The 22,579-nt window shown below is 39.6% G+C and overlaps 1 protein-coding gene across 1 annotated transcript in view; it reads right to left on the bottom strand.

Moving 5' to 3' along the window:
- Positions 1–743: 743 nt before the first annotated feature.
- The window catches only part of CDC20B (cell division cycle 20B), a 33,537-nt gene continuing 11,701 nt past the window's right edge, over positions 744–22,579 (bottom strand). Inside the window, exons 3-12 of the mRNA XM_004678464.1 lie at positions 15,693–15,933; positions 13,028–13,146; positions 11,567–11,660; positions 9,518–9,634; positions 7,532–7,728; positions 7,265–7,359; positions 6,250–6,475; positions 2,600–2,725; positions 2,016–2,133; positions 744–844 (exon numbers count right to left, since the gene is read on the bottom strand). Coding sequence (XP_004678521.1) covers positions 744–844; positions 2,016–2,133; positions 2,600–2,725; positions 6,250–6,475; positions 7,265–7,359; positions 7,532–7,728; positions 9,518–9,634; positions 11,567–11,660; positions 13,028–13,146; positions 15,693–15,933 — 1,434 coding nt within the window. The remainder of the gene's footprint in view (positions 845–2,015; positions 2,134–2,599; positions 2,726–6,249; positions 6,476–7,264; positions 7,360–7,531; positions 7,729–9,517; positions 9,635–11,566; positions 11,661–13,027; positions 13,147–15,692; positions 15,934–22,579) is intronic.

The following is a 22,579-nucleotide window of genomic DNA, read 5'->3' as shown; positions in this document are numbered from 1 at the left end:
GAGGTGCAGAGGCGGTGAGAGGATTCACCAGAGACAGAATAGGGAACAGAACAGGCAGATTGATGAAGTACACTGCTGAGGAGAGCAGTGGGTAGGTCAGGAAAGGTCTGCCGCACCACATGGGTCACCTCCTGGGGCAGGGATTGAACTCATGCTGAAGTGGCTTTAGCTTCTTAGTGCTGTGCTTTTACCCGCTGTGCCACCAGGGAGGACCCGCTTAAATGTATTTTAATAGGATTAGTGTGCATAGAAAGAGAGGAAGAAATAACATTCCAAATAAAACACCCCAAATTACCCTCCCACTCCTGGGCAAATGACCAGCTATATAGGGGTGGTCTGAAGTGAGATGCGGAGGACTGAAAGGTTGAATGAGTCTAAGACACCTGCTGGTGGGGAATCATAAGAAAGGGGCAGAAGGGGGCAAGCAAGTCTGGGAGGAAAGGAACAAAAGCAAGGTACAAAAATGTCTGCCACACTCAGGCTTCCCATGTGTCTCTCACTGATGTAGTGGGGAGGAGAAGGAAGAAGAAGAACAAAGAGGAGAAGGTAGAGTGTCAAAGACAACCTCTGGGAAATACAATGAGAGCAGAGTAAATAAAATCACGTGAGGAAAGAGAACAAACTCTCAAGTCAGGAAAAGCACTTCATCTCATTGGATACTCAACAACCCCATGGAAAAGACAAGATCAGTGTGGTTATTCTCACTAAGCAAGGAGGAAGCTGAAGTTCAGCAAGACTGGAGGCTAGCAGCAGTTCCAGACATAGGCTGTGCCATCAGCGGCAGCAGAACACACTCGGGTCTGGCCTGGACTCAAGGCCAAGTGCAGCACTCTGCCTCTGTGGCCTGTCAGAAGAAGGAGAAACAGTTCATGATACCCATTATCAAGGTCATGGTAGAGGAGGAGCCAAAATCACATCCCAGCATTAGGGTACTGGAAAACCTGCCACCTTCAGAATTGGTGCCCCTACTGTGTCTTCACTGAGGTAATGGCAGTCAGAGTTGACTCTGAACAAGATCCTGAATGGCTGAGATTTTGCTTCAATGTCTAGACTGTTTTCATCGGCTGCCAACAAATTACCACAGACTCTGTGAGTTTAAACAACTCAGGAGACCAGAAGCCCCAAATCAAGGAGCACCAGGTAGAGTTCCCTAAGGAGACTCTTTCCTTGCCTCATCTAGGCAGCCACTGGCACTCTTGATTTGTCACATTATCCCAGTCTCGGCCTCTGTGGTGACAGAACTTCTTCTGTGTGTCCGTTCTCTTCACATCTCTTATAACAGTTTGTGATCCACCTGGATAATCCAGGATGATCGCATCTCAAGTCCCTTTTTCCAAATAAGGTCACATTCACAGGATCCAGGGGTTTGACATGGATAACTTTGGGGGACCATTTCCTAGCCCACCACAGCCCATGTACCCCATACCATTATAAGTTCCATCTTCCCCAATTCACCCAGGAATTGCCATTTCTCTGCTCCTACCATTCACCCCAGTCTTTTTATTAGCCCCCAAAAGTCTTCCCCTTGGGACATATGTTTCAAGAGACAAATCAAATAAATATATATATCTTAGTTGGACATATCCATAAAGCATACATGAACTCTTACTTTTGGAATTCCAACAGCAACACACCTACCTTTTATACAACTGATCACTTCCCAAAGAACATTCTGTGGAACAATTGTTCCTACATGATTTTTTTTTTCTACATTGAAAAATAAAAGTGTTTAATGTTCACATTAATTTGGGAGGTCCAGGTTAATATCAGAGTTATTTACAGATTAGAAGTATTTGGGATAAGAAGCTGTAACAGGCAGCATTTCTGAAATCAACTTGACCAGAGTCCTGCTGACCTGAGTATTTCAAGCAATTACAAGTGACCTCTAAGAAGCCAAAATTGACTATCTTCTCTAATGAGAAGAAGAAAATATTTCATTCTGGGCATTTCCTGCCAATAATAAGTCATTTTTTAAAAAGCATATATCATTTATTCAGTCACTTATCAATACTTACCAAAAAATCCACCCGACTTGTCTAGTTCAGGACAGGCCCACATAGTCACGTCACTCTGAGGAGAGCCTTGACCAGTTGCAATCTCGTTTGTCTTTGGTAGCCAGATTAGGGAACAAATCTGTAACAGTGATCCAAAAAACTAGAATCATGTCAATTTCTGATTCATTATAAATGAGTTTTAAACTGATTCTGTGTCTCTCCATCCACCCTCTAAAACATGTTTATGATTAGGATGATAGAGGAATTGCATGTACTCTAGCCACAAAGAACTAAATATATAAATAGGCTAAAGTGCAATGAACTTTGAAACTTAAATGTACTAATGTCATTGGCCATAAGTAGCCAGGCTATCTTAAGTTTCACAGTCAAAATGGTGGCAAGAAAAGAAAGGACATATAAAAACAAAAGAAAAGAAAACAAATTAAGTTCATTTTTCACTTGTTCACAAAGAGGTCTTACCTGAACTGAAACACCTTTGAACTCAGCAGGTACATTAAGGCATATTTAGGTCCTGTGCTCTCTCACAAATTATCTTCACAAGATTCTAGATCAGAATGAAGGTGAACTTTAGAGGGGAAATTTACCTGTGAGTTAGTGGTTGGAGTCTGGATGCTCTGTCCAGTATTTATGTCCAAGATGTGTAAACGCCCATCCTTCAATCCTCCTCCAATAGCAAGAACCGGAGACTGCCAGGGACACCAATCCATGGCCTTTAAAGTAGTAAATCATCACACTGGCAAGTCAACTTAGAGAAGGCAAAGTTGTGAGTGCAATGCTCTCTGGTAACTGAAGTCCCAGAGTTCTACACCCAGCATAGCTCTCCTGGGTCTCCAACCAAAGGCAGGAGCAACAGCCTCTCCAGTAATTAGTCCCCACGGACTATAAATCACGTCTGGAGAAGAAGGCACCTCAATAGGGCTCTTCCTCAAATTATGATAACAGTGTTAAATAACTAATACAGTTGCAAAACTACATTCAACACATCCTAAACAAAAGCTGTTGAGAAACACCACATGCAAAAGAATGAAACAAGGGCCTTCCCTGGTGCCATAACAGGTTAAAGCACAGCACTATGAAGCTATCGTCAGCCACTGCAGCACTAGTTTGATCCCTGGGCAGGGAGGTGACCCACATGGCACAGCAGACCTTTCCTGACATCCTGCTGCTCCCTTCAGCAGTATACTTCAGTACATCTGCCTGTTCTGCTCTCCACTCTGTCTCTTGTGGATCCTATCACCCCCCACACCTCTGGCCTGTACCCCCATTCTGCATGCATAAGTAAAAATAAATAAATCTTTGAAAAGCAAACAAAAAAAAAAAGAATGAAACAAAACCACTATCTAACAGAAATATAAAATATAATCTAAAGTAGGGTTAAAGACTGGATGTAAGACCAAACAAGGCCCTCCCTGGTGGCACAGCTGGTTAAAGCACAACACTGAGAAGCTAAAGCCACTTCAGCATGAGTTCAATTCCCGCCCCGGAGGTGATCCACATAGTGTGGCAGACCTCGCCGACTGCTCCCCTCAGCAGTGTATTTCATCAGTCAGCCTGTTCTGCTCCCCACTCTGTCTCTGGTGAATCCTTTCACCACTCCTATGCCTCTGGCCTGTACCCCAGTTCTGTATGCATAAATAAATAAATAAATAAACAATTGGAGAAGCTGAAGAGGGAAGGATGCCTGACCAGCCAATAAATGCTAGAGACCCAGCAAATTTAGTTTCAGTTGCTTTCTGACTGAGCTAAAATTATTAGTAATCATGTTCTTAAATACACTACTTCTAAATTTTGCCCAAGCTGTTTGTACAAAACTGGAAGCTCCACCATAAGCAGAATCATACAGAAGTCAACTCTAAAGTCCATTTCTGCTCTATCAGTTGGTTAGTGGTGGGAATTGTGAAGGGACATTAGTGACAATCCTTGCAATTCCCTAGGTATTAGCTGCCACAAGGGCTGGCTTGCTAAGATCCCAGGAACTTTCTCTCAGGTCAATTTATTGGATTTCTGTCAATGAGGCTTCTAAGATAAGTTTATTTGGCTAGGATTTTTCATGTTAGTAATTGGTTTTGCTTTACTTTGCTATTGTATTTTCTTTGCAGACAGTATGTTTTACATACATTTTCCCTAGATTTTTTTCACATCATTAGTAATGAAAATTTTGATCTAAAATCATTCTCAATATCTTATCAACTTAAAAACAACAAACCAGAGTTCCTGGGCCAGTACTACACAGTAGTAGAAAGAACTATACATTCTATACTATATTAATAAACTCCAGGGCTCTCCCTGGTGGTGCAACATGTAAGGATGCAACACTGCAAGCTGGCCGCAGCTGCTTCAGTGCCATTTCAGTCCCCGGCCCCGGAGGTGACCCACATGGCACAGCAGACCTCTCCTGTCTTGCCCGCTGCTCCCCTCAGCAGTGTACTTCGTCAATCTGCCCGTTCTGCCCCACTCTGTCTCTGATGAATCCTCTCACTGCCCCTGCACCTCTGGCCTGTACCCCAGTTCTGCATGCAGAAATAAATAAATCTTTAAAAAAAAAAAAGACTCCAAATAACTTTTAATCTCTTGTTCTAATAAATGTGCTTATAGTTATAGTTATTAAAGTAGAATTATTATTAGTTCTGTTAATGGGAAGGATGTCCTAAAGGAACTCTGCAGTCTTGTGGACTCCACCCCCTACTCCAGCTTTCTGGACTCTACTCCCTACTCCGGTGATTGAAAACTACAACTCCCAGAAGTACCAGGGAGAGAACTGCGAGGATCCAAGGGCAGAGGTAAGCAGGCATTCTGGGACATTGGGGGATAAATAGGACGCCATTTCATCTCTCTCTTTTGCTCGGGGAAACAGCTCTCTGGACCACATGACTCAGGGCTTTCAATTAGTTTGTTACCAGAACTCCAAGTCAGCTGAGGTGGTAAGATATTCCAGTTGTTTCCTTTTCTTTTCCCCTCTTGTAAATAAACCCATTTTGATGTTTTTGTGTGCGCCTGCAGTATAACTGAATTTTTTTTTTAAAGATTTATTTATTTGTACAGAACTGGGGTACAGGCCAGAGATGCGGAGGGTGAGAGGCTTCACCAGACACAGAGTGGGGAACAGAACAGGCAGATCGATGAAGTACACTGCTGAGGGGAGCAGCGGTGGGTCAGGAGAGGTCTGCCACGCCATGTGGTCACCTCCGGGGCAGGCGGGGATCGAACTCATGCAGGAGTGGCTTTAGCTTCTCAATGCAGTGCTTTAACCCACTGCGCCACCAGGGAGGGCCAGTATAACTGAATTTTAAGTGCACCGGTGAGGCACCACAGACAGGCGGCTCAGTTCACACTGGGGTGCCCTGTAACAGTTCTAGGAACAATAAATATCCTGGGACTATTTCGAGGCCAAGAAATACGTGACACTAAATCATCAAGGAATAAAAGCATGAACGTTTTTACCAGAATTAAAAAGTTGAAATAGAGAGAAATGAGAAATGATTGTGCAAACATGGGAGAGCACTGATTTACCTCTACAGCCGGCTCCTCAGCCTGCTGGTCGTGGCTCCCCTTTCTGGTGTGAGCTCACGGCCCAGGCCTGACCAGTCAATGTGCTTATCTCTCTGGCAGCAGTGATCAACCCAGAAATGAGAGCATGGCCAAAGCCATCCCAGAGCCAGCCCAGAGTCCTCACTGGGACTTTTCTACCAGTTATCAGGAAAGATGGTTTCGTAAGCAAATGCCATGTGGGAGAATCTGCATCTGAAATCGCCAAGAGCCATTATGCCCCCAAACAGAGTCTGACCAAAGAACGAAACTAAACAGAGACAGGCATAGCCAAGAGTCAAAGAGACAGGGCTCTGCAGACATTATCTAAGAACCTAGTCCCAGCCAATAGTTGCAAACAGCTGAATATAGCCAACTCTTCAAAGAGGAAAAAAAATTCATATATATATATATATATATATATATATGTATGTATGTATGTGTGTATGTGTGTATACGTATGTATACATATATTGTGTTGGGTTTTTATTGGGGGAGGTGCTTAAACTCAAGCTTAACTTTGGTTTCAATTACTCTCTACCAAAATCTGACACAAGAGCTATCATCCAGGAAAGTGATGGCAAAATCCAAAACAAAACTAAGGAAAGAAAAGCCCAAACTCTAGGCTTGATGTCTTTGTTTTTGTGTGGGAAGGACAACCAGTGGTCTCTGAGTAGAGGAGAATCGAGAGAGGTGTTGGGTTTATTACCTTGACTGCTGTAGATTGGGGTATAACTTTCAGGGGCTGAAGCTGTGCATTTGCTCCTGGGTCATGGGGCCACAGGGTCAACAACCCATCACTACAGCCACTGGCGAGCAGCCTGCCATCCGGGGACCACTTCAGGGCACTCACAGCCTGCTGGTGGCGAAGGGTTCCCACAAGGTGCTGGGCTGCCCGAACGTCGTGATGGTGCACACGGCCCAGCCTCGATCCGCTGCCAGAGGTAAAAGGGCAGGTGGAAGACCAAAATTTAACTTTTCTGGTTAAAAAGAAGCACATAGATTAAACCAGTAGGTTTCAAAATGGTGCAGCATCAGCATCATTTGGGAAATTAGAAATGCAAATTATGAGCACCCTTCAGCCCCACTGAGTCAGAAATTCCTGATAGTGGTGAGGCACCCGCCAGGTGACCATGATGCCTTCTCCAGTTTGAGAATCTCTGAACTGCTGGAGCTACAAGACCTCTGGGGTTGGGGGGTGCGGGGGGGGGGTGTCTCTGAGCTGGAAATGTATGCAGAAATTTTAATATAGCTCAAATTATCAGTACTTATGTTAATAAATATTTGATTCCAGCTCAATGTCTCTTTGGTAGGTATAACTTGCTACAGAGAAATTATTTGCTTAAAGAGTTTTACATTTTATCTGAACAAATTAGTGAACTTGACCTCACTCTCCAGTATGCACGCACTGGACGTACAGCCCACGCACGTGTGACCCTGTAGTATGAACATCCCCAGAAAACATGAACACCTATGTGGGTGAGGTCGGAGCTGACACTAAGTAATGTCCTGCTTTATTTCGGCAGGTGTTTTGTTTTTGTTTTTGTTTTTTGCATCTTAAAAGGGCAGGTTTATTAGGAAAAAGAGATGCCTGATGATACATAGAAAGACACCTGCCTTGATTTTGGTTTTGAGTTTGCCTTTAAGTGTTATAGCTCTATTCACTCATTCCCCATGGTCAACTGGTGACACAAGTAAAATTGGTCCCAACAGATGCTTCTTACCTGCTGAGGATACAGTGATTCCAGCTGAGAGCCCCAACTACAGACAAGTGACCCAGCATATTTCTCAGACGCTTTTTAGTGAGCACATCCCATAACTGAAACAATGAACAGGCAGTTACTTAGCATTGTTCTCTCCTTACAGCTTCAAGTATATTTCACTTAATACAGAGACTCTCCTTTATTCTAACATGCTGTTCAAAGTTAATTTTACTTATCTAGAAATTATACAGAGTACATGATTAGAAATTTTAAAAAGCTATTCCATACTTGCACTTCTCCATCACTGGTGCCAACAGCCAGACAGTTTCCCTCTTTAATCCAGGACACTGAAGATACATAGTTACAAGTGAGATTCAAGTCTATATTTTCAATCACACTGTGGTTTTCCCCATGCCAGATGTATACAGAAGATCCAAGGGCTATAGCAATAAGATTTTCAAAATTCCAATCTAGGATATTCAGATCTATAAGAAAAGTGTTTCAAATTAGGGTAATTGTATAACAAAATAAAATATTTTCAGTTCTTTCTATTGGTAAAGGAAAATGATACCTTCCCTGTAGTAACTGGAAAACAAAATCATTGATCCAAGCAGATCATTGGAAGTTAAAAATGGAAAGTAGAACAGACTCTGGTAACAACATTCACAGTCCACTAAGCAGTAACACTTACCACTCATGCTCAAATACTTAGTTAGAAGCTGTTAGAGAACTTCAAAGTCTCATCATTCCTTATTATTATACATAGATTTTATCTAACAGGTCACTAAAATTATTCTTATGGAGATATGCTCTGACTTAGGATATCCATGCCAAAAATTCTACCATCATTTCTACCCTAAAAAGCTACCAATTACAGTATATCTAGAAATGGTACTCATTGACTTACTTATGATACCTAAAAGTTCTTACTAATGTTCTTTAGCTCATACTCTATGTACTCTTTGACTGCTAAGGCTACATGTTAAATTCACCCTATTTTACTTCTTATAAGAAACTCCTATCGGTGCAACATTATGAGGCACACCATTTATTTCAATTAAATTGTCTAAGCCCCTGAAAACTATCTCTCTCACTAATGATACTACAAACCCTGAATAAAATACCAAGAACAAATACTTGGCACTCTGGAAAATATGTAAAATCAGATAAAATAAGTTGGGTAATCAAAACTTGGAGACACTGACTGGTAACTACACTTACTGTGGCAATTGTTTCACAGTACATACAGATATCAAAGCATTATGTTGCATACCTAAAACCAATAAAATGTGATTTGTTAATTATATCTCAATATAAAGTTTTCTTTTAAAAAATATTTGAAGAAACAACCAGCTTAAGGGTGAGTTTCCCACTGTTTTCACAGATGGCTTTGCCCTGAGGGTGGAACCAACAATGAAAATGATAGACCTGAAAGATGTCTTGCAGAAGGCACCTTCCTGGCTAAAAGAAACAGGAAAAAGTAGCTGTGGTGGTTGAATCCAAGAGTGAAGAGAGCCAGAAAAAGGCATCTTGTATTGTGAGTGTATGAACCCACACACACCTCAGTCTGACTTCTAAATCATGAAAACAGGATATGAACTCAGATCAGCTTAGCAAAGCTTCTGTGAATTGAACCAATATTTGAAACACCAACAGAGTTTCAACCTAGACTATGGTCCAAACAGAACATTGATTAACCAACATCCTGCCTTTTTTAACACTGTTGACATCACTGAAATGTTCTCTCTTCTCCCCTCGAACACTTAGAAGTTAAACTGTTAATACCAGCTTAAGTCTGAATAACTCTGTGAAGTCTTTCTGGACAACTCCAAAGACCATTGATCTCCTATAGTCCTAGAGTTCCTTAGACCCTAAATTTATTATTGAAATTATACATTGGCAAAATGGTGGATCCATGTGGGATAAGACTGTCTTCCCAACTATCTAGATTATAAACTAGACATGTAACAAGATGAAGCAATGTGATTTACCCATGTGTAGAATCTACATAAGAACAGGCCACCATTTGTACAGTTCATTCTCATACAGTTAAGCAAATTGTGTATTCTTCACATCCCACCAGCAACAACAGTTGCTAATGTGAAAACTGCACAAGGGAAAAACAACTATAGTAATAATACTTGAGGTTCAACTATCTGAACAAAAAGCACAAGATACGTTGGTTTTCCAAGAATTGAATTTCAAGTTTATGGCTGAGTACAGAAAGCATTTTGTCATTCAGTTTTTAAATTCACAATCTAAATAATAACTTACAGTAGTCATTTCGAAGGCCACTGAGATGAATCTTCACCTCTGGTTGGTATATGGAGTAGTTTGTATCACTGCACCTTTTAAGATGGAAGGTCTCGTCTCTGCCTCCATCTCTACAGCCTGTAAGAAACAAACAGTTCTATATATTGCTGTGATCCTGTAAACATAATATTTATCCTTGCAGCATTAAAAGAAAATGGAATGAAAAAGGATGAGTCATCCTGATCCTAATAAAACTGAATTAGAAATTGTAGAAGGAGGAAAGGGGAAAAGAAGACATAGGAATTAAACAAATATATTTTTATACTTGTAAAAATAGAAATGGCATTTTCTAATAAAAAGCACATAAATGTCAGGGTGGTAATTTTGAAAGTAATTTTTTAATTATATTTTTTTAAATGAAAGCAATTTTTGCATATCAACGTATATATGTATCTATTGAGTCAACAATTAAGATAAATTTAACCCCCATTTGAGTCTTTTGTTGATTCATTGATTCTGCTCTCTCACTCTATACTAGCACACACAGGCATTTTTAGCTTGTCTTTCCCATGACTAGCTGAGGTCAGGGTTATAGATTGAGCTTGGCTTTAATTCTCATCAAAGACCCCAATTAGTCTAAACCACAAGCCGCTGTTTTTTATATCTTAAACCACTCTGCTTATGGTTGACAGGAAGTGAGCCCACCCACAGAACTTGTGGCCTCTGTGACCAGATGGCTTTGACAAAAGCACACAGCATCACAGCAAGCGGTCAGGTTGTCACTCAGAGCCTCAGTGTCAGCTCTGAAGACCTGCAGTTGTAGCGGTACTGCAAAGTTACTAAAAATGAACGAGGAGGTCAGGTTGGGTGGGCAGTTGTCAGGCTGAGACTGCCTCAACTTGGTGGAAAACTGTATGTTCAGAAAACCAACACAATTCTGGAGAAATGGCCAAAAGCTCATTCTGGGAAAACAGAATTAATAATGCCCAGTGGGTTTATACCAATCAACAGGGGACACAGCGCAGAGGTACCTAAGCCCCAGCCCGCTCTCCACAGTCATATAAACTCCTGTTTCTTGGTTCTTTGGCAGCTGCTCACTAAGGACCCTTTTCTGTTTAGAAAGCTTTCCTGTCCTCTTCTTGTCTGATAATAAATCTCTTGCTGTTCTAACTCTGGTCTCAAGGTTGGATTCTTTCCTCCCTGGGACAATAACAAGTCTGCCTCCCAGACTTTTGTTGATTCACTGATGCTGCTCTCTCACCAGTGCACACAGGCACTTTTTTCTTGTCTAACCCATGACTAGCTGTCTGACCAAGTCTGACTTAATACCACTTGCATTACTATTTCCCAAAATTAGATACTTAGGTATAAATCTAACAAATAAGTACAAGACCTATATGGAGAAAACTATAAAATGTGAATCAAAGAAAAGCTGAATAGATGGAGATCCAGGTATAGTATTATTAAGCTCCCGTTCTTCCCACTTGACTGATAGTCAATCAGTTGCAGTTAACAATTGCAAATTAAACAATCAATTGTTTGTTTTGTTCTTTCTCAACCACATTTACCTTTTATATTGAAAATAGACAGTTATATCTTTCTGCAGCCCATATTACAAATTAAAGATTCACTAATGCCACTATTATTGCCGGTAGAATACTTTAAAATTCAGTCAGTGAGACATATTACCGCTGACATTTGCCTCAAACATCTATGTACATTGAAAAATATACAAAAGATTGGGAACCAGTGCTGCATCCTAACCCACTGTCCATCAGGGAGGACCCTAAAGAGATAAATCTTTAAAAAAAAAGAAAGAAAGAAAGAAAATAGGTGTAAAAACAGAGTGAAGAGGGTAGCTGAAATGCTAGGAATGGTTACCTCTAGAAAATCACACTTGGGAATAGTAGATGGTTAAGTCAGAGAATTAGGATAATTATCTAAATTTTACATTATGTTGATTTAGTGAAAATAAAAAATATATATATTTTAAGATGAAGATTAAATAAAGGAGGCAGGGAGAGAGGAGACTAGGGAGAAGAAGCCAAGCAGAAAATCTTTGGCCCATACCTCTCCAGCAGCAGTGGGATCGCTCACAAAACTGCAGGTGTTCACTCTCCTGATGAGCCACCTTCTGGGTTGAAAATAACTGGCTTGGGCATTTCTGAACACAAGCACATGTAGAGAATGCTTCCTTAGAAATATGTATGTACATCTCAGATGTTGCCTGATATAGAGCTGAAGTTGGTAATTCATTCAACGATCCCACATTATCAAAACCTGCTGTTATGAAGTTCACAATAATGACTACTATTGATTAATTAACCTTCATTTAATAAACAGCCTGAGCATTGTAAGTATATTACTTTAATCTCACCAACCACTCCATAGGACAGATATTGCAGCTAGAATAAAATCCTCTTTTATTCTACTGGCCTAAAATTCCTTTTAGTCAACAATTCAATCATAAGTTGGTGCTATCATCAAAGTCTCCAAAAACTGAAATGATATATTTAGCACTTTCTGAAATTAAAAAACTGCCTCCAAATAATAAAGTTGAGTATTAGTAGGCTGCTTTTCGAAAGAACTTCTCTTGGGGGTGACTCTCAGTATTCAACCCAAAACTCAGCATTCTTAGTTTGCTTTGGGCCTCAAGTTTGTTCATCTGTAATATGATGGGACTGAACTAATCATCTTAAAGTCTATTTTCTATTATTGTTTTACTCATTAGAGATGGAGAGATCTCAAGTAACTGACCTGAATTTCTATGAAGACAAAAATGATTGCATTGGTGCTCAATTGTATTTGCATTAAGATAAATAAGATTTATATTCACAATGCTATATTGTTCCTCTGCAAGGTATATATGCCAACACAGAAGGAGGCATAGAGAAAGTGAGTACTTTTGCCTAACTTGAAAATGTGTCACTTTCCTAGTTCAAAGATTTCTAAATGACACATTGATCCCCTTAGAGATTGTTCATTGAACTTTATAAATCTGAAAGCATACATTTAATCCACCCAAAAGATTTAGGGAAGATTCTTAAGATCTTAAAGCCATAAGAAATAAAGGATATCTACAGTAACTAAGGGAACTTGGTGAAGAAATAAACAACAGACATAGGGAAATATTTAGAAGACCATCTTACAGAGAAAGAATTGAACTTATCCTGAGAAATCCAAGTCACTGAGAAATCCAAGTTAAATATGACTGCAAGAGATCTTTTGGTTGAGAGAGAACACAGCATAGTATGTATAATTTCATTAGAATTTTCAACTGTAATTTTTTGATGATTCTCATTTTTACTTGTTTTGATTGATACTAATTAAACTTTCTTGTATATTTGTCAGATATTTTACTTCTTATAAAAAATGCCTCTATATATGTCTTTCATTCACATTTTTTTTCTCCCAGGAATTCATGGTTTTCTCATAAATTTGTAAGAGCAGCTAAGCCACCTCTTTCTTCACACTTGGACACAGTGATCTGAGCTTATGAAGACATGAGTTCAATTTTCTCTCTTTTCTTACCTGACTTTTTGAGGCAATGATTCCCTTCCAACCTCCTTCTTGAATGTGAGGTCCTTTGCAAAATGCGAGGGCAGAATTATCCATATCAAAACTTCCTTTGATGGGGGTCTTTGGTGGTTCTTTGTAGGATTTGGGAGAGGAGGAAGAAAAACATTTAGCTGTGTTTGATTTCTAAAGCAAGAATCACTTTAACTGGAGGTCTGTCATTATGTCTTTTGCATGAGACAGAGTGTGCAAACATGGGCCCTGTGTCTCCAAAATCCTGGGGGAACAACAGAACAGGGTCCAATTCAAAGCATTGGGTTCAGAACTCCTTCATTGACCTTGAGAGCCAAAAAGAAAAGCCAAGACTAAAGCCCTTGACTGGCAACTGCAATAGCAATAGAATACTTTATATCTGCATGAAAAGAACAAGTCCACACATTTCACACTTGAAGAATAGAAACAAACCATTTAATAGTATAAAACCATGGTTCAAAGAGTACCTGGTTTGCTCCAGCTAGGATCTTCCCACTAGGAATTCACTATGGGATGTTGCTTGATATTCAGATTATTGATACACATTTACTACACGTTCATTAGCAAACCAGTTTGCCTCCCCCTCTTCCTCTTGCAGAAAGATAAGAATAGTCTGAGATGATGTCAGTGAAATACTCTCTCAGTTAATACTTTCTCATAGATGAGCCAGTGTTTCTTTGCAGCATGATTATTCACCTCTCTTCTCTTCTGAAGCTTAAGAGAAAGCCCTTTAACCAGACTTTTAGCCTTACTGAAAGCCTTGTCATTTCACTTGTTCAGCTTGTTTCAGGGGCCACTGGAAAACTTTGCCTTTGCCATCTGGCAATCTTTCTTCATTTGGACAAACATGGGTTTGATAAACTGTCACTAATGTTCCTAAAGTCCAAATCATCAAGTCTGGGATTGTCCAAAATCTAAGAAATATACATGACATCAAGGGAGGAAGGAAGAAGCAAACATGAAATATTCTGTTATTCTATATAGTTTTAGATTTTCTGTTTATCCTGGAGAAGTTTGCATACTTGTCTTATTGTATTAATTGTAGACAAGTGTAGAAAAGAAGCCAGCTCTCAGAACTTCAAAGAAGAAGGAAAAAGTGGCAATCAGACATTAGTGCTGATAATTATCCCAGTTATCAACACAGGTCCACTAGCCTAAGGCAGTAGGGGCCTCTCAGGTCCTGTCCATGGGGTGTGACTGCACAAGAACCTCTGCACATTGAGGATCTGTGTTCACTCTTCTGGAACAAAAACAAAGACCACCTCCAGCAAAGCACTGAGAAAACTACATCCCTGATTATTACTAAGCATTAGAATTCACTTAAGTGGGAAATACACTTGCTTGTAAAATTCCATTTACAGATAATTTCTTATGCAATGCTCACTTTCTAAAAACTAAATAATTAACTGTTATAAAATTAAAAAAAAACATTAAAATGAAAAAAAAACCTAATAAATTAATTTAGGGCCTAGGAAGGAAAAGGGAAGCCCTAGTTTTAGTCAGAAATCCCTCTAAATCCATCAGCATAAGAATTGCCTCTTCAGGGACTTCTCTGGTGGCACAATGGGATAAAGCACAGCAGAAGTCACTTCAGCATGAGTTGGATCCCAGCCCCGGAGGTGACCCACATGGCTCAACAGACCTCTCCCGTCTCACCTGCTGATGTACTCCATCGATCTGCCTGTTCAGCTCCCCACTCTGTCTCTGTTGAATCCTCTCACCATCACTCCCCCCTGTACCTCTGGCCTGTACCCCAGTTCTGTATGCATAAATGAATAAATCTTTAAAATTAAAAAAAAAATCGCCTCTTCAGTTATGAGATACAAGTTTTTTTTTTAGAAGAGACTAGGATCTTTCCTATATCCCAATACCTCCTACTGCTTCCTGCATTCAACCCTATTGGTAATTTCGTTGGTTTAAAACTGATGTGGGCTCCCTCTATCTGCAAGATTAGAGCCCCTCATTGTATCCAGTGTCACCAAGAAAAAAATTGGCACTATTGCTGACTTCTGTCTTTAACATGTTGATAAATCAATGAGTTATGTTGCCTAGGATTTTTAGAGAACAGAAATTAAGTGACTAGGTGATATGTAGTAAGCTTTGCATTTGAAAGATGGAAATTAAAAAGGCTGTGCCCACATGAGAATTAAATACTCTAGTAAGAGAGCTTGTGTTTCAGGGGCCTGATTGGTTGATCCTGGACGCCTGCCCCCAGGTCAGGACTGGTGCCCATTCCCCATCCCTACCCAGGCACGGATCAAACTCTCTCACTGTCATCTTTTCTTTTTTTCCCTCCCCTCTCTTCTTGACTCTCTTCTCATTCTCTTCTTTCCTCCTTTTTTTCTCTCTGGCCCTCCCTTCCCCCCAACTCCCAAATCCTCTCCTCTTCCTTCCTTTTACTTTCTCTTCTCCTCATCCTCTCTTGCTTTCATACTTTTCTTCTCCTGCTTCATACTTGATTATTTCATCATCATTTTCCTGACTATCAAGAACCATGAATCTTATCAGAGTTATTAAAAATCTATATTTTGCTGAGAGAAAAGCAGTTGACTGAATGTGACCCTGGATATTACTCAGACAAACATCTCAGGAATATATCCTCTTTTTTTTTTTTTTTTTTAGCATTTCAAACTGGCCTATGGCATACCTACAACCTCACCTAGAATCAAGATCTCTTTCTCAAGTGGTATCTTCAGCACAGATGTAGAAGCTTCTAGAAGGTCAGTGGTCAAATGCTCTTCCCCAAAGGAATAGGCTGCCAAGTCCCTTGTTTGGTTTTGCTGCCATCTTGTGGTAACTGGGCTGCTGGCAAGAGGAAACTCAGCCGACAGCCTCTTCACGAAGTTGCTCTTAAAGTTAGAATATGTAGTCGTAACTGCATCAAATGCCTATTTAACAAGGAAAAGAGCTGTAATTCATAGTAGACTCAATAATGCAAAATTAAAAATGCCGTAAATAGAATTATGAACCACTCTTCTAGCACAAGGTGATAGATAGTTGGATGGGTGGGTGAGTGAGTGGGAGGATGGATAGATAAGTAGATAGATGAAGATGTAGTTATTCTTATGGCTATTAGTATTGCATATAATCATAAAATATGGAGTTAAACTAATCCTATATACTGAATACACAAGGTATCTAGATAAAAATAAAAATTCAAATCTGGAAATAAACAGTGATTTGTTAGTCAACCCCTTCATGTCACAAATGGGAAAACCGATACCTAACTCACTCAATAACTGTCCACACCCTCTGAGAAACTCCAGGAGTTTGGTAAGTTCATATGTTATACTAGCAAGCCACGTCATGCAGCATGTAACAGTAAAATGCAAGTGACAGAAAATGAAATTAACAAAATGACAGTTTCTTACAGAAATTTAGATTAGTTTAACAATCAAGTAGAAAAATGTACATAGGACATAAAAAAGCAGTTCACAAGAGATATATAAAAGCCCTCCCCAAATATTCAACTTTACTGGGAATTATAAAATATATACATTTAAGAGTTTAATGAGATGTTAACAATGATTTTTTTTTCAAAGATTTATTTATTTATTTGTACAGAACTGGGGTACAGGTCAGAGATGCAGAGGGCGAGAGGATTCAACAGAGAGAGAGTGGGGAGCACAACAGGCAGATCAACGAAGTGTACTGCTGAGGGGAGCAGCGGGCGGGTCAGGAGAGATCTACCACGCCATGTGGGTTTCCTCCGGGGCAGGCGGGAATCGAACTCATGCGGAAGTGGTCTAAGCTTCTTTGTGCTGTGCTTTAACCCGCTGCGCCACCAGGGAGGGCCTAACAATGATTTTTTTTTAATGACAATCCCTAATATTGAAGATTCTGAAAGCAAACACTGGTATATGCTGCTGATGGATGTAAATTGGTTTTCAGAAAGGACAATTTATCAATGTGCATGAAGTCTTCAGATGTGTGTATAAACTCTATTGACCCAGCAGGTCAAGGATGTGGACAGAAATTAATAGAACCATCTAGCATTCCTGAGGCCTTATCACATCCATGGCTGTGTGTTAAGGGCCTTAAACATACTGATATTTAATCCTAGGAAACACCTTATGAAGCAAATCTGTTATTTATTCCCACTTTACCGTTGAGGAACTTGTTGTTTGGGGTTTAGGGGATTTTCTTAGGCCCCCCCGGTATTACTTATAGATGCTATAGCCTAATATCATCTGTCTGACTTCAGTTCTGTACTCCGTTGAGAATATGATGGACACACGGCAGTATTTGCCAATGGGAAATTAACTAGATAAACTATATTCAATAAAAGGGAATAGTCTGTAGCCATTAGAAATGATGACATACATTAGGGAAATGCAAATAAATAACAAGTGTTGACAGCTGTATGGAAAAATTAGAGCCTTTGTACACTGTTGGTAGGAATGTAAAATGGTATGGCTGGTATAGAAAACAATTTGCTAGTCCCTCAAAAATGTAAAACTGAAGTTACATAGGACTCCCAAAGATTTAATGTAACATCTTCAGGAGAAATGAGTAGAGGTCCTCAAATTCAAGCACAGGTACATGAATGCTCATAGAAGCACTAATCAAATAGCCAAAATGTCTGCCAACAGATAAGTGGACAAATTGAGGGATAAGCAGTGGATCCAGGATTCAAGCCACTGCATTCCATTGTCACAGTGTTTATGAATGGCGCCCCTGAAGCATGCAGCCCACAACCTCAGAGCAACCCAGTTCTGTTCAACCCTGTTTGAACTCACAAATTGATCCAGCCCCTGTGCTTTTAAATACCTCTGTTCATGCTGTGGGCTGAATGTCTGTGCTCCCTCAAAATTCATGTTGAAATCCTAACCCCAAAAGTGATGGAACTGGCACAGCAGACCTCTCCTGTCCCACCAAATGGACTAAGTTCACATTCCACTTTTCTAATTATTATTTCTCCTTTACTATTTTCTACTATATCATAAATTGCTTAAGACCAAGGACTTTGTCTTTTATATTACTATCCCCACAGAATAGAACATATACTGGCATTCAGCAGATTTGTAACGAATGATCCTCTTCCCCTAAAGGCAATTAGTAAAAGGGCACAAACTTAATATCCCTGAGCAGTGCTGGGCACACAGACCTAAGGCCCCCACTTGCTGGCTGAGCCTCATCCTTACCGTGGAGCCTCCAGTAACCTCGTCAGAGTTTATTTTTATGGCAGCTAAGATGCTTATGATGCTGAAATAAACTAGGGTTCTGACCTGAAAAATAATTTTTTTAAAAAAGATACAACAGATGTAAGAGAAAGGCAAGGAAATAAACTATTTTCTTTCTTTCTCCTCCATTAAGAAGAATGATTTTCAAATTCCACAGGGGTATAATCAACATTTCTGAGGAAACGGAAGAGTCATGTAAGTTAAACAATACTTATGTATCTGGGCATTTAAAATACATCCAAGCCTCTAGGGCCAAATAACTGAAACCTCAAAGCACTGACAACACTTCCAGACCCATACTGGTTAGTGACCTATGGAAAATACATGACAAGTGAGAAAAACATCACCCAAAGTTATATAAACAAATTATTTTCATGGTTTTCCGAGGAAGAATAAGTAAAAAGAAGCCATTTGTTAGCAGGGCCCCTGTTGGAAAAGTCTTACTGGATCTGTGTTAGCCCAAATTCCCAGCTGAGCTTGTTTCCTTGTGTTATTCAACATGTAATCAGTAACTTACCAAAATCACTTATCCTCAGTTGAGAAGGTAGTTAACATACCAAAACAAAAATGGGACTCAGAAAAAATCTGGGACAGGAGCGCAATCAGCACAATTAAATTTAATAAGGATACATGAAAAAATCTTCCCATTTAGATGTTTTGCCATTGCACAGGCATAACATGAGAAAGAGCCCAAAGGGAGTGAAAATGACTGGAATATTAAACCACCACCAGAATATGAGTCAACAGTGGAATGCAATTTTTTTTTAAGCAGTATAATGTCAGGTCTCATCAAGGGAAAAAGTGTCCAAAGCAAGGGCAAGCAAAACCCAGCTGATGCTATGCTGGTGAGAATTCATCTGGAGAACTTTGTCTAGTCTCAGAAGACTCTTTTAAGGAGAGAGAAAAGTCTGGATTCAAAACCTGAATTTATTTAGAGGAATTTATATGTAAACAGGCAATCAAGGAAAGAAAAGTAATGAAGCAACTTGTGATGGAGTGTGGATACCCCAGGTATTTATCATAGAGGAAAGAAGACTGAAGAAACTGCCCCCCAATATTTAAAGAAAGGCAATTTTGGGGAGGTGGGAGATTATCTTGTATTGCTCCTTATGTCAAAAAACTAGGAAGAGACTTTTTTAAGATTTATTTATTTATGCATGCAGAACCAGAGGTGCAGGGGCGGTGAGAGGACTCCTCAGAGACAGAGTGGGGAGCAGAACAGTCAGATCTACTGAAATACACTGCTGAGGGGAGCAGCAGGTGAGACAGGAGAAATCTGCCTGACCACGTAGGTTACCTCCCTGGCTGGGGATGGAACCCACACTGAAGCACCCATGGCTGGCTTCAGAGTGCTGTGCTGTAAAGGTGCCCAAGAAAAATTTTTATTAAATACAAAAAAATTTCAAAGAGTTAGAATACAATTTTCCATAGCATTTTAACACCAAATTCAGTTCTCAATCAACCTCTCCACTAGGAGCTTGTGGTTTGCAGCCATACAGATGAGCTTTGTTGCAATAGTTAATGCATTTCAATGCATATTTTTACATGTTTATAAATTATCAGGGTTGTCATAATATTTTCCCTTATAAAAGCCATTTTGAATACAAGAAATGAGTCCATTTGCACACAAAAATGTTAAGGAGCTAACAGATGGTGTGCAGATGTGGCAGAAGTCACAGAGGAGATATTTGCATGCCAATGACTCCAGCCTAGAAACACTGCAGTAGATTCGATATTTCATCTTCGGTGTTTTTGAACTTCTGTTCCAGGACCTATCTCCTGCTGAGGAAATGCCTGTCGCATACTTTTAAATGACTCAAGTATTTATTAATAGAAAGGAAGAGGACGATAGGAAAAATAAGACAAAGAAGGGAAAAGGGATGAATGGCTCGATCCTCTAAGCACATCAATTTGGCTTGTTTTTCTTTAAGTTCACATCATATTGACACTAAATCGGGAGGAAATCAGAGCACCAGAGCCAAAAAATAAATAGAAAGGAACCCAGAGGAGTTAAAAATAAGATGAGGAAGTAGCAAAATGAAACAACTGGGGAAAGAGAAACAAACATATATCTAGTGATAAATAATCTGACACACAAATATTCAGTGGGTGGGAAAAACCGCAACATTCCGGGAAAGACAAGCTGGTGATCCCAGGGTCTTTGCAGAAAAGACCCTGATGTTAGACACCAAAGCAACAAGGTGGCCCATCACCCTGGGCACATCCTCCCAGGCCCCTTCCCTCACCTCTAAAGTCGGCCCATACCCACCAGCACAATGCAGCAGCCTTCTGCCCCACCGCTATTTCACATTTAGGATCTCAATATTATTTCAAATTCACCAAAACCAAAATTGTCATCTTTACATTTTTGACCCTCCAGTGCCTCCTCATTGTCCCATTGGACTATATAATCAAGTAAAATCCTTTAAGATCATTTTCAGGTAGATGTTTCTGGAGCCTTATTCACTCTCCATTGCCAGTGTCCACCACTAGACAACTTCAGTGTTCTCTAAGTTCATTTACATGTGGAATCTAATAAAAATGGAGCTCACAGATACAAAGAACAGACGGAATAGGTGGCAAAGCGAAATGGGAGAAATGAGTTTAAAAGTATAACTTCCCAGCTATAAAATAAATAAGTCGTGGCATATATGTACTCAAGGGACAATAGTTAATAATACTATAGTGGATTTTTGAAAACTGCTAAGAGAATAGATCTTAAGAGTTTTCATCACAAGAAAAAAAAAGCTGTAAGTATGTATGTATGGTGGTTGATGGTAACTACTTTTGTGATAATCATTTCCCAATATATTCAAATCTTAATCATTTGTACATCTGAAACTAATATAGGTCAAGTGTACCTAATGTTTTTAAGTAAAGAAAGAAACAATACAACAAATGATATGAATTTTTTGTTCTTTACTAGATAATATGTTTGGAGGACAATACTTTCTACATAATCTTTTTTTTTTCCTATTGTATCCATTCTTATCAGACCTTAGAAATGGGAATGAACTGCTTTCTCCTTCTCTGATGGGTTTTACATGTCTAATTTTTGCTTAGCAACTCCCAACTGCATACCACAGAAGCAGTAGCCAGAAATAGGGACCAGAGTCCTTAGCACATCTTCTAAAGCTCCAAAAATCTAATATTGCTAGGCAGTATATAGCTCCTCAGATCATTCCTAGCACTTTCTGGAAACACATCATAATATTAACAGTCAGGCCCAAGCAGGGCGAAACACCTTGATTCAAAACTCTCCGTGTGTCCTAAACAAGGAAAATTCTATGGCTACTAAAAGAAGATAGCCCTCAAATCCTTCTCCATTTGAAATTTCCTAAAATTTTCAACAGTGAAGTTAAAAGGCAACAGCCAGAGGAAACATAAAGATGAAAGGTGAAAACAACTGCATGATACACTTAAGCAGTGTAGCTTTAAGAAATTTTGCTTCTGCTCTTCTGTAGAATTTTTTTGGTCAAATTACTGCTGTATGATAGAGTTCAGTATTTTCTCCTAACAGGTTGCTTCTGATCAGGAAATCTTTATCATTTGCATGAGTCAAAATAAAACTGATTAAAAACTGTAATAGTCTGGGGTGCATTGCATTTCAGAAAGGAATACAGTCTAATGAAATTTCTTGGTATATGTGTCTGAGTCTGCTCATATTGAGTTATATTGTAAAGTGTGCTTTTTACAGTGGGTCATGATCAAAAATTTGAAAAATACTGGCCTATCATTTCCTTTATGATAAAAAGAGGATTTTTAAAGCTTTTTTTTTTTTAATTTTTACCATCCCTATAGTAAGTAGCCTTTTCAAATACTTCATTACTGTTTTCACTATAAATTCCTTAAACTCATGCACATAACAGTAAATTCCATCTGGTTCTCTATCAGACACTTAGATGATGCTTTGATCTGTACTCTGAACTATTCCTGGTCAGTAGGTACAACGAATTGCTTGAGTATTCTTCATGGTTTTTCAAATTACAAGGGCACCATCTTCTGGTGAAATTTTTGTTTGTTTGTTTGGAGGGTGTTAAAGAGTTACCAGTTTAAGGGAGTTAAATTTTCCAGCAAAAATTGCAGCTGATTGGCCCTCCCTGGTGGCGCAGTGGGTTAAGCACTGCACTAAGAAGCTTAAGCCACTTCCGCATGAGTTCGATCCCTGCCTGCCCCGGAGGTGACCACATGGCGTGGCAGACCTCTCCTGAGCCACCCACTGCTCCCCTCAGCAGTGTACTTCGTGGATCTGCCTGTACACTTAAGCAGTGTAGCTTTAAGAAATTTTGCTTCTGCTCTTCTGTAGAATTTTTTTGGTCAAATTACTGCTGTATGATAGAGTTCAGTATTT

This window comes from Condylura cristata, unplaced genomic scaffold (assembly GCF_000260355.1).
Source record: "Condylura cristata isolate star-nosed mole 26May11 unplaced genomic scaffold, ConCri1.0 scaffold00007, whole genome shotgun sequence".
NCBI lineage: Eukaryota > Metazoa > Chordata > Mammalia > Eulipotyphla > Talpidae > Condylura > Condylura cristata.
This window is presented reverse-complemented; position numbering and strand designations above follow the sequence as displayed.